This window comes from Trichomonas vaginalis, chromosome III, assembly GCF_026262505.1.
Source record: "Trichomonas vaginalis G3 chromosome III, whole genome shotgun sequence".
In the NCBI taxonomy this organism is placed as follows: Eukaryota; Parabasalia; order Trichomonadida; family Trichomonadidae; genus Trichomonas; species Trichomonas vaginalis.
This window is the reverse complement of record NC_067205.1, coordinates 131520-143777: the sequence shown is the minus strand read 5'-3', so window position 1 is coordinate 143777 and position 12258 is coordinate 131520. Positions and strand designations below refer to the sequence as shown.

The 12258-nt window shown below is 33.1% G+C and overlaps 7 protein-coding genes and 2 pseudogenes across 9 annotated transcripts, besides 2 other annotated features; 5 read left to right on the top strand and 4 right to left on the bottom strand.

Moving 5' to 3' along the window:
* Positions 1–220: 220 nt before the first annotated feature.
* Positions 221–463, bottom strand: TVAGG3_0612610 (serine threonine-protein phosphatase family; the record flags this gene model as incomplete). Its single annotated transcript, XM_051240084.1, has 1 exon — positions 221–463. One exon carries the CDS (start codon positions 461–463, stop codon positions 221–223), a length of 243 nt encoding a protein of 80 aa, XP_051086671.1.
* A 17-nt stretch (positions 464–480) lies between these two features.
* On the bottom strand, positions 481–843 carry TVAGG3_0612600 (uncharacterized protein; the record flags this gene model as incomplete). Its single annotated transcript, XM_051240083.1, has 1 exon — positions 481–843. One exon carries the CDS (start codon positions 841–843, stop codon positions 481–483), a length of 363 nt encoding a protein of 120 aa, XP_051086670.1.
* A 1733-nt stretch (positions 844–2576) lies between these two features.
* Positions 2577–2614: a mobile genetic element.
* An 862-nt stretch (positions 2615–3476) lies between these two features.
* Positions 3477–4529, bottom strand: TVAGG3_0612580 (annotated as a pseudogene). The gene has a single exon. A coding segment is annotated over exon 1 (1053 nt).
* A 2618-nt stretch (positions 4530–7147) lies between these two features.
* On the top strand, positions 7148–7510 carry TVAGG3_0612570 (uncharacterized protein; the record flags this gene model as incomplete). The annotated part of the gene is made up of 1 exon (XM_051240082.1): positions 7148–7510. One exon carries the CDS (start codon positions 7148–7150, stop codon positions 7508–7510), a length of 363 nt encoding a protein of 120 aa, XP_051086669.1.
* Positions 7511–7528: 18 nt separating this feature from the next.
* Positions 7529–7771, top strand: TVAGG3_0612560 (serine threonine-protein phosphatase family; the record flags this gene model as incomplete). The annotated part of the gene is made up of 1 exon (XM_051240081.1): positions 7529–7771. The coding sequence occupies one exon, from the start codon at positions 7529–7531 to the stop codon at positions 7769–7771; it is 243 nt and encodes an 80-aa protein (XP_051086668.1).
* Positions 7772–9190: 1419 nt separating this feature from the next.
* Positions 9191–12258: part of a mobile genetic element that runs on past the window's edge.
* TVAGG3_0612550 lies at positions 10217–10622 on the bottom strand (annotated as a pseudogene). The gene has a single exon. A coding segment is annotated over exon 1 (406 nt).
* On the top strand, positions 11190–11502 carry TVAGG3_0612540 (uncharacterized protein; the record flags this gene model as incomplete). The annotated part of the gene is made up of 1 exon (XM_051240080.1): positions 11190–11502. A coding segment is annotated over one exon (313 nt), but the record flags the coding sequence as incomplete, so codon positions are not given.
* Positions 11611–11766, top strand: TVAGG3_0612530 (uncharacterized protein; the record flags this gene model as incomplete). Its single annotated transcript, XM_051240079.1, has 1 exon — positions 11611–11766. The coding sequence occupies one exon, from the start codon at positions 11611–11613 to the stop codon at positions 11764–11766; it is 156 nt and encodes a 51-aa protein (XP_051086666.1).
* Positions 11786–12128, top strand: TVAGG3_0612520 (uncharacterized protein; the record flags this gene model as incomplete). Its single annotated transcript, XM_051240078.1, has 1 exon — positions 11786–12128. A coding segment is annotated over one exon (343 nt), but the record flags the coding sequence as incomplete, so codon positions are not given.

Sequence of the window (12258 nt, the reverse complement as noted above, 5' to 3'; positions counted from 1 at the left end):
TTCATGCTTCATTTTCTGGTGCACAAAACTCTTTTTTATGCTTGGCAAATGACTTTTACGAAAAACCTACAAAGCTATATGAACCACCGAGTGGAAGTATTTCAGACTTTCAAGTATGGTTTACAACAGATGGAAGAAAGAGAATAGTTCCATTATACCATGCGTTTTACTTAGAACTTAGCTTCATATACAACTACTATCGAACGGTAAAAATATAATTTTAATACGGTTGAGGTGTTGGATTTGGTTGCCAACTAGACTGTGGTGCAGGTTCAGGCTGTTGTATAACAGGAGCTTGTTCTTCTGGTTCAGGGTCTTTAGGTATAATACCAACAAACTGACCTACTCTTTTACCAATATTTTTGACTCCGTTCCAAATTCCTCTTCCGACAGATTTTATTCCATTCCATATACCTCTTCCAACATTTCGAAAGAAGTTTCCTATTCTTCCAAAGAAACCCATTTACTACGTGTAAAAATCTAATGTCCGCCTAGTCTCTTACGTTTCCTGTTGAGTTCCATAGCATTCTTTAACTGGAGCTCATACATTCTGTTTCTCCTCTGGTAGAAAACATATTCTGGGTCAACTCCTGTGTTCGCGTCATCTGCATAAAGTTGTTTATATCCCACTTCGGGGTTTGTATAAAACTCTTTCCATCTCATATTTGCATACCATGGTGGCAAACCTAACGCAGCGTCATTTGACATGGCAGTTTGCATTTGTACATCTGTTGGCACTTGACCATAGTTTGCCATTGCAGTTTGTATTCTAACTTCATTTGGAATATTCTCTGGGTTTGGTTGTCCAGGTTGCTGTGCATTCGCTAAGTTCTGTGCGTCCATTTTAATATTAGATAAAAATATCTCTTACGAGTACATATGCTGAACATTTGCTGGTATTGGCTCATCTTCATATTCTCTATATCTTTCTGCCACGTCAAATAAGTAAATGACACAATGGAAAAAACCTAAAACAAGTAGTCCTATTTCAAACCACATTTACTTACCAATAAAATTTCTTTGTTATGACACTTTTTCCGGTTTATAGGACCTCTCTCATATTCTATCTTGTCATATCTAAACTCATAGTCATGTATGTCCTCTAACCATCTCATGACACTTTCCAAACCACTTTTATCGGATGTAAAGTAAAAGCATGGATGGTTATGTAAAACGTCTAAAGTTTCTAAAGAGTCTCTCAAAGTCCAGTCTACTTGGTATTGAAAATCGCATGTGTTATAGAACGGCGGGTCTACTATAAAGAAAACATTTTCCTTGTTTTTATATTTTTCATACAACTCTGTCCAACGACATCTCACAAACTCTATACCCTCAGTATATTTTTCTATGTTCTCTTTGAAAACCTTTGTATAGTTAAGATATAAAACGTTTGACATAAGTGTTTCAATGTCATGAACTCTTATAGAACCACTATACAATAGTCTAGCAGATATACTATCCCAGTCAATATACTCTGCTTTTTTCAAAACCTCTCTGACAGTATTTTTCTTATCTAATGGTATACGTTCCATCTTACCTATAGGTATCTTTTCTTTTAACTCTTTCAATATTTTGTTTGTGTCTGGTATATGTTTGAGACGGTTCATATAGTTGTCGAAGTCATTGCATATAATCTTTGAGTCAGGAAATACAGTATGGCACAAATGGGATATATAGAAACTTCCACCGAACAAGTCTACAAATGTTAGACCATTCGGTAGTTTCTTAAGTTCTCTCAATAGAATATCTTTACATCTACTCTTATTTCCAAAAAAGGGTAGCGGTGGTTTTGTAAAATTCATTTTATATTTAATAAAAATGTTTTTTTCCTGAAAAGCTACAGAAAAGTGACAAAACATCTTCGGGGCTAGAGGGCACGAAGTGCCTGGAAGCCCCAATACCTTTTTTTTAATTATTTGCGGATATTCCTTCAAATTCAATTTGTGTATGATTTGGGCATTTAAAAATCTGCCCGCGAAAAGGAGTTAAAAATGTGTGGATTTCTGTTTTTTGCATTTTAACATGTGAGTATAAACAAATAAGGATACAAATGGACAAGTGAAAGTTTTATTGAACGTGCAGTCATGTGATATATTAACGAGTGTTTTTTACATGCATCAAGAGATCCATTGGATCTCTTGTATAGCAAATACTAATAAAGGTCGAAGTTGAAAATGAATTCGAAACATATCCAGAGATATCATTTGCCGGCATAGATATCTTAGAGAGCACCTACACTTGGCATTCAAACTCCCATTCATTCGGGTTATTTTAGAGTGAAAAAGAGTAAAAAAGACGATCAAAACACTCTCAATTTCCTACTTTTTAACTTTTTTTCCCATTCTAGAATGATCCATTCATTCCATAATTTTATTAACATTTCTCATTTTTTAAACAGACACAAATTTTTGAAGCTGGTATTATTTTACTTCATTCTTCAATTCAAATTTTCTAACTTGATTTGTGGGTAAATTTAGAAATTTCAATTTGCAAATTGAAAATTCAAATATTCTTTATTCATTATGTCGATAATTTTACAAATAATCTTTGATAAATTTAAAAATTAAAGTAAAATTATTAAATTGAATACAATAAATGAAGAGATTCATTTTTTAGCTTGAATAAGAAGTTTTGCTATTTCTTTCAAATTTTTTGATGCTGCATATTGAATAGCTGTTAGACCAGAACTATCTTTCGCATTGACATCTGCATTATTTAATATAAGCAATTCTGAAACTTCATATTTTTCATTTTGTACAGCCAAATGAAGTGCTGTTTGTCCAAAGTTATTTTTTGCATTGATATTGACATTATTTGAAATAAGGATTTCTGCTGTTTCTTTACTATTATTTTTTGCTGCTTCATGAAGAGGAGTTTGTCCAAAGTTATCTTTTGCATTGATATTGACATTATTTGAAATAAGGATTTCTGCTGATTCTTTACAATTTCGAATTGCAGCATAGTGAAGTGGAGTACTTCCAATTTCATCTTTTGCTTCGATATTGGCGTGTTTTGAAATAAACAATTCAACAGTATCTTTGCAATTAAAATATGCAGCACAGTGAAGTGGACTTCTTCCATTTGCGTCTTTTGCTTCGATATCGACATGATAATTAATGATAAACTCTGCTATTTCTTTACTATTATTCCGTGCAGCAGCATGAAGAACGGTTTCTTTATTTTTATCTTTTGCTTTAATATCAGCTCCTGCTGAAATTAGTAGTTCTGCTGTTTCTTTACTGTTTCCAATGGCTGCATAATGAAGAGCAGTTCTTCCCAAATTAGTTTTATCTTTATCAACATTTTTGATGTGCGAAATAAGAAGTGCTGCAGTTTCAATACAATTATTTACTGCTGCTAAATGAAGTGGAGTGCAACCATTATTATCCTTTATATGTATATCTGCACCACTTTTGACAAGTAGGCACGTGGCATTTAAAGCATTATAATTTGCTGTATAGTGAAGAGCTGTCCACCCATTTTCATTTTTTTCATTGATATTTGCACCATGCGAAAGAAGAAGTTGAACAATATCAATAAGATCTCCCCATGCTGCAAAATGGAGAGCAGTATTTCCTTTGAATCCAATTGCATGTTGATTGATGTTTGGATGTTTTGATAAGAAATATTGACAAAGAGGTAAATAATGGAAACATGTTGAATACGGAAAACATGCATTGAGATTTTTTGTTTCATTATAATACATGCAGTATGCTTGAACATTTTCATGTCCGATACAATCTTCTAAATGAATTTCAATGTGGTATTCATTTACTAAATGCATAATAAAGTTTGTGTTTCGTGAAATAATTGCATATTTCATACTTCGACTATCCGGTTTGAATTTCTTTAAACATTCATTAATTATCTCTATATTTCCACCTAAATAAGAAAATGCAAGACAATAACTGGTGATGTTTTCTGATTTGAATTCTGTTCTCAAAAATTTGAAACATTTAACCGCACCATGATAACAACATAACTCAAGATATGAATACCCACCTTCATTCTCTGGGTAAAAATCGCTTTTAAGCTTATGGTTATTATTAAATTCTTCTTCTTGTGTGCGAGAAATAAATAATCGTATGTCATCATCCATAATTGCACGATAAATTGTATGTGGTTTATGAATATCAAATGAAATATTTTGTTTTTCATATTCAATAAATTTTATTGGATGTTGTCCACTTAAAGTAAACTTGTATTCCTTGTAAAAAAAGTAATCAAAAATATCTGAAATATGCGTAACTCTTTTGGGACGATATTCTTGATAAATTTTAATGAACAATGACCAACAAGATCTAATGTAACGATTTTGATAGACAAACTCATCAGAAATCCTTTGCATGATCTCAACTGGCGAAATTCTCAGTATTCCAAAGCATCGTACTTTGATAAATTCGAAAATTTTGTTGATTTCATCATCATCAAGTGTTTGAATCTTGTATATTGCATCGTAAGCAGCAAAGAAATCATTTGAAATCTTCCATCAGCTCTCTAAATGCATGCTGGTCATCCTGAGGTTCCATATTCAACAATTATGACAATTTTTGAAGAAAAAATAAAATTGAATTAGAAATCCCATTCATTATTCAATTATTTTTGAAAGTGTTTCCAAAATCTTTGAGAATAATTACATAATAAAATTAAACCGATCATCCTTATCAAAGAGATGATATCATATTAAATAAAAAATAAAATTGAATTAGAAATCCCATTCATTATTCAATTATTTTTGAAAGTGTTTCCAAAATCTTTGAGAATAATTACATAATAAAACAATGCCAATCATTTTTCTTAAAGAGCATTCTGAAGTTTCCATTATGAGATAAAAAATGTAAATAGCTCCTTACATGGAAGGAATACATGAAGGGTTACATTTTGCTTAGATCAAGATCACAAATAATTAATAATAATTTTTATTTTCAAAAAGGTACTTTTGATCGGCCAAAAATTGAAAACGAATATATTTACAGTTTTTTCAATGAGCCGCCTCAAAAATTGAATTACATCCAATTTAATTGAGGCTAAAAATTGAAAATTCTAAAAGTATTTCATCATATGACGGAAATAAAATAAAAATATTTACATATTTAGTCATACTATTTAGAAAGCCTCGCAATATAATACAAATAAAATGAAGATTGAAAAAAAAAATTATATCTTATGATGACCTTTTTGGGGAGTAACTTTTTCAGTGAATCGTTGAACGCCATTCATTCTCATATCATGTCCTCTCAACATCCAATATATTGTACTTTTTATTGCCATAAATACTTCATTCATTGGATATAGATACTTAAAGATAATCGAATCAAAATGCGATATGTAAATGATATATTAAGGATGTATCAATCTACTCAATGTGTAATTTCTAAAATCAACGCATAAATAATGCAAAAACATGATATTTCAATATAAAAATCATATTTTGAGTTTTGTTTTATTTGACTTCGAGATATTTTCACAGACAAAATGTTTAGAAGTCATGTTTAATGAAAAATAAGAACAATTTAGTTTATATTGCCAATTAAAACACTGGAATCAGAAGTAAATTGACAAATATTTGTATATTACTTCATTCTCAACACATATATACTCACTTCGTATTTTGATCTTTTCAACAATTTATAGATAAATCACAGATAGCAAAAAACTGTTCTTTGAAATTATAATGAAAAATACAATTTATATTAAATAAAATAAAAAAGATAATAAATATAAAATACAATTATTGTATTGAATGCATATGTTTTCGATAGTAAATCTCCAGTGAAATTACAATGAAATGATTCGCTACATTCAATAAAATAGATTACTCTATTTCAGAATTCTGCATTTGTCACTTTTGACTGTAATTTTCCAATTTTCTATAACAATGAAATTTATCTGTTATCATTAATCATAAAAAAAAAAAAAAAAAAAAGGAACTGGGGCTTCCAGGGCTGCGCCCCTCTAGCCCCCTGAAGATGTTTAGTATAACACCAGGTCCCTCGGTCCCTCGGTCCCTCGGTTAAACGAACTTCTCTGAAAAAATGAGACAACATGACATTTTGACAACAGTCCAGGAAGTCTTAACAAGATAGGACGGTTATTTTACAAAACCGACAAGACCTTAACCGAGTAGTTTTCATGTTTTGTCACTTTTCTGTCACTTTTCAGGGTAAAAACATTTTTATTGTATATAAAATGAATTTTACAAAACCACCGTTACCCTTTTTTGGAAATAAGAGTAGATGTAAAGATATTCTATTGAGAGAACTTAAGAAACTACCGAATGGTCTAACATTTGTAGACTTGTTCGGTGGAAGTTTCTATATATCCCATTTGTGCCATACTGTATTTCCTGACTCAAAGATTATATGCAATGACTTCGACAACTATATGAACCGTCTCAAACATATACCAGACACAAACAAAATATTGAGTGAGTTGAAAGAAAAGATACCTATAGGTAAGATGGAACGTATACCATTAGATAAGAAAGATATTGTCAGAGAGGTTTTGAAAAAAGCAGAGTATATTGACTGGGATAGTATATCTTCTAGACTTTTATATAGTGGTTCTATAAGAGTTCATGACATTGAAACACTTATGTCAAACGTTTTATATCTTAACTATACAAAGGTTTTCAAAGAGAACATAGAAAAATATACTGAGGGTATAGAGTTTGTGAGATGTCGTTGGACAGAGTTGTATGAAAAATATAAAAACAAGGAAAATGTTTTCTTTATAGTAGACCCGCCGTTCTATAACACATGCGATTTTCAATACCAAGTAGACTGGACTTTGAGAGACTCTTTAGAAACTTTAGACGTTTTACATAACCATCCATGCTTTTACTTTACATCCGATAAAAGTGGTTTGGAAAGTGTCATGAGATGGTTAGAGGACATACATGACTATGAGTTTAGATATGACAAGATAGAATATGAGAGAGGTCCTATAAACCGGAAAAAGTGTCATAACAAAGAAATTTTATTGGTAAGTAAATGTGGTTTGAAATAGGACTACTTGTTTTAGGTTTTTTCCATTGTGTCATTTACTTATTTGACGTGGCAGAAAGATATAGAGAATATGAAGATGAACCAATACCAGCAAATGTTCAGCATATGTACTCGTAAGAGATATTTTTATCTAATATTAAATGGACGCACAGAACTTAGCGAATGCACAGCAACCTGGACAACCAAACCCAGAGAATATTCCAAATGAAGTTAGAATACAAACTGCAATGGCAAACTATGGTCAAGTGCCAACAGATGTACAAATGCAAACTGCCATGTCAAATGACGCTGCGTTAGGTTTGCCACCATGGTATGCAAATATGAGATGGAAAGAGTTTTATACAAACCCTGAAGTGGGATATAAACAACTCTATGCAGATGACGCGAACACAGGAGTTGACCCAGAGTATGTTTTCTACCAGAGGAGAAATAGAATGTATGAGCTCCAGTTAAAGAATGCTATGGAACTCAGAAGGAAACGTAAGAGACTAGGCGGACATTAGATTTTTACATATAGTAAAATGGGTTTCTTTGGAAGAATAGGAAACTTCTTTCGAAATGTTGGAAGAGGTATATGGAATGGAATAAAATCTGTCGGAAGAGGAATTTGGAACGGAGTCAAAAATATTGGTAAAAGAGTAGGTCAGTTTGTTGGTATTATACCTAAAGACCCTGAACCAGAAGAACAAGCTCCTGTTATACAACAGCCTGAACCTGCACCACAGTCAAGTTGGCAACCAAATCCAACACCTCAACCGTATTAAAATTATATTTTTACCGTTCGATAGTAGTTGTATATGAAACTAAGTTCTAAGTAAAACGCATGGTATAATGGAACTATTCTCTTTCTTCCATCTGTAGTAAACCATACTTGAAAGTCTGAAATACTTCCACTTGGTGGTTCATATAGCTTTGTAGCTTTTTCGTAAAAGTCATTTGCCAAGCATAAAAAAGAGTTTTGTGCACCAGAAAATGAAGCATGAACTATAATAGCATCTTGGTCGAAAACATTTTCATATGTTCCATTAGGGTTTTCGACTTCATAAAAGTTCGGGTGTACTGGATATTCTGCAGGCTGATTTAACATCCTCAAAAACCTATACCATGCCAAGTTGTTATATTTTGTAGAAATATAAACGTCTTCTCCAAGGTCTTCTATTCTATTGATTTTAACAGTTGCATTTTTCCTGTCATAAACAATATCGAGATGGTACTCTCCTTCGTCAATGTTAAACTGGTTTGCATATTCGAGATAGATATCGTTTATTTTTTCTTGAAAAGCTTGAAGAGTTGTTTCTAAGTTTACAAGCAAACTAACTTGTAAAAGTTTTCCCTGTACAAATTTCTCATACGTACGTTTTTCTTTGTTATAGTATCGAACTTCAAAAGCGACCGTAAATGGGAAACCATGTATGGCTTCTGAAATGAATTTCATTCTACGAAAGCCAATAGCTTTTGTGACGGATGGGTCTCTTAGCCATCTTAAGGGGTAGTCAAAACGATAGCCTTCATGCTTTACGGTCTCTGTCTCAAACTTTTGACCGACATTCGTAAAAAGTTCATCTAATGGTTTAGTTGTAGCAACTCTTGAATTTTCTTTTTCTATTGGAAGCATTTTTTATCTAGAATAAAAATGTCGAAAGAAACAGCGTCTATGAGAGAAATACAACACAACCGACAACTCATTATACAAGCTCTAAATAAGAACACAACGAACTTTTCAAACTATTCTAAGATATCTGAGTCATTGAAAGAAGGAAACTTAAAACTGACATTAAACCCATTGACAGACGAGTTTCTATTTCAAGACAGTAAGAACCATACTGTTTGTATAAATCCAACAAAAGGAACTTTAAACGAGAAACCTATATCTGAACTTCTTTTGAAAGCAGATGTTGGCAACAAAGCTGACAAAGAATATGTCATTGAAAAAGTTCAAGAAGAACATGACAGAGCAGATGCAACATATGCAACGAAAGAACATACTCATCCTGAACTAGCAGACAAAACATATGTTGACAATAAAATGTCAAGTGAAGTGACAAGAGCTGAAAACGAATATTCTAAAAAGACTCATATACATACCATTGCAAATATTACAAACTTACAAGAAACCTTAAACAGGAAAAGTGACGTTGGACATACACATTCTATATCTGAAATAACAGACTTAAACGTTAGCCTTGAAAAGAAAGCTGACAAAACATATGTCAACAGTGAGTTAGAGGAGAAGGTAGATAGGGGTTGTATGGCTAGTGCGTTAGTGAAGAAGGCAGATAAGGAATATGTGGATGAAAAAGACAATGAAATTAAAGAAAGGGTTGAATGGTATAATGAACGGACATCGAAGATTTTAGAAGGTAAAGCCAATACAGGGTGGGTTTCAGGATGTTTAGACCTTAAAGCGGATAAGAACCATACACATACCATTGCAAATATTACAAACTTACAAGAAAAGTTAGATGGCAAAGCTGACAAGAACCATACACATACCATTGCAAATATTACAAACTTACAAGAAACCTTAAACAGGAAAAGTGACGTTGGACATACACATAGCTTCTTCTCAACTGTTGGTATAGAAAGTATTTTAGGAACGATTGAAAAAACTGGTGGGGGTGGATTATATTTTAAACCTCCTAACTTTCCAGAAGGTTTAACATCGGATAAAGACATTAGATGTAGAAATGTCTATGTCATGGAGGATGAAAAAAAAGTTAAATTCACTGCTCAAGATTTATATGATAAAAAAGCTGACAAAACAGAGCTTCAAACGTTAAAGACAGAAATACTTCAAACACTATATCCTATAGGTTCTATTTACACGTCAATGAACTCTACCAACCAGAAGTAGTACTTGGTTGGAACTTGGACTCAAATAGTCGACAGGTTTTTGTATTGTGCAAACTCTTCAAAGGAAACAGGTGGAAGTAAAACGATTTCAGGAAAATTTACCTGCGCACAGTCACTACATAAATTTAAGTACATCTGAAGCAGGTTGGCATAGCATAGATTTTGGGATTGGTCAGAATGAAAAAGGTAAAGGATATGATGTTAAAGAGGACGTTAAGTTTGCTATAAATTGTTACTGGAGTAACACTGAGGAGGAGGAAACCATACACATCGCGTTTCAGGGTATACGCAAACAACGGACAAAGTAAAGACTACATGCCACCTTACATGACAGTTTACGCATGGTATAGAAATGCTTAGTCGTCATTTTCAACTTCTTTAGCATATTCGTCAGGAGTTGTCTTATATTTGTTAGGAACTGTCTTTGAAAGTATACCACCTTGAACCTTAACAAGTTTGAAACGAGGTCTGACAATAGTAGTTTTATCTTCTGCTTGCAGTCTGTACATTTTGCCATGTTTGCCTAAAACTTCATAATATTCTCTTGTATACTTTCTTCTATTTTTACGAACACGAATGTGAGTACCTGTCGGACTTGTTGTTGTCATAGTCAATAGTATTTTCATATGGGTCGCGTTTAGGTATTTCTATTTTTACTTTGTCACCTTTCTTAAGTTTGAAGCCTGGCATTCTTTCTTGTCTATCCCTCTTAACTAAACTATTAAATATATAGTCTTTCTCTAAGTCGGGGTTGTTTTTCATTTCTTCGGGGGAGTGGTTTCCCAAACCTTTTTGTTTACGGTATTGTAAATATTTAAAACTTGTCTCATCTTTGCCATGGAGAAATGTCTATACTTGTCGTCATATGACATTTCATCTACCTCACCACCTTGTGGTTGGTTTAAGTCTCTTAAGATTTTTATACAACTGTCAATGACACCAAGAGCAGAATGGTTTTGGTCGACAATGAAATATTGGTTTACATTTTTTGAACGCAGATAGTTTTTAATATCGTCTGATTTGAAAGAACTTTCACAGTCAGATGTCAGTTTTGTTGGATGGTATTTGTCAACGAAGATTGTCAAAGCAGTTTTCACATCTAAAATATTTTTGGACTGTAATGGTATGGCTTCACAGTATCTTGTGTTTTGACCGACAAATATTAGCCAGTATGGTGGTCCATCTTCTCTATATCTCGGAATGTTTTCCAAGATATCCATAAACCAAGCATTTGGTGTTGAACTAAAGATTTTTACCATGAGTGCTTTCTTTGTTGCTTTAGAAACATACGGGTCCTTGTTTGGATTCGTCATTTTTATCCTATAAGAAATGGGTTTATTTGGTGCATTAGCAGGAGTCGCATCTAGATTTTTGCCAGCAGTGGGAACAATAGCCAGAGGTGTATTTGGAGTTGGAAGGAAGATTTTGAGTACTTTAGGTATACTGAAAGAGAAAGCACAACCTATTATACAAACCGTACAGAAAGGTTGGGATGTAGCACGAGATGCAGCAAATCTTATTCCAAATCCTGAAACAAGAGGAAAAGTTCAAGGATGGATGGACAATGTAGGAAGACAAGCAGGAAACTACTATAACAAAGCAAATGACTACTATAACCAAGCAGGGCACTACATGGACCAAGGTGAAAGATTCTTTAACAGAGGATATAACCATGCACAACAGTGGGTAAACAACAACCAACCTCAACCGCCTCAAACGTGGGGAATGTAAAATTTTTTACTGAGATGAAATGAACAATATAGCATTGAGACAAATGGGCTCAAGATGGATTTGTCGGCTTCCAGCAGTTACACAACCACGTGTTTGTCAAGTTCTTCCTATACCTCAGGAAGTTTTAGACCGACTTAAAAAACCTCAACAACCAGTTGAAAACAAACCAAACTAAAATTTTTTACTGAGATGAAATGACCGAAGAAGTTGAAACGGTAGATTTGACACCACAAACAAAAAGTTCAGAACCATTGTCAAAACCTGTCAAAGAACTTACAGATGAAAAGAAAAATTCAATAATAGAAAGTGTGAGGTCTGGAAATACAAACCCTAACTACAAAGTCACTTTTCATAAAAATGGAACGGCAAGTATCTCAAAAAAGAAACAGACTCTCACAAATAAAATATTGAAGTCTGAAGGAGCTTTCGAGACAACAGATGGAAAAGTTTACTTCACTGACCAACAGTTCATTATAGAACATCTCATTGACTTAGAGTCGAAATATTCTAAACTTTACAACAAACACAAAAAGTTGAAAGGAAAACAGAAACAGATGGCATATGACATTTATGAAGATGTACGACACAACCATACCAGCAAGTGAGGTAAAGTCAAATGAACCGAAAAGTGACGAAAAACCAATAGAAGAAGGGAAGCCAAAAACTG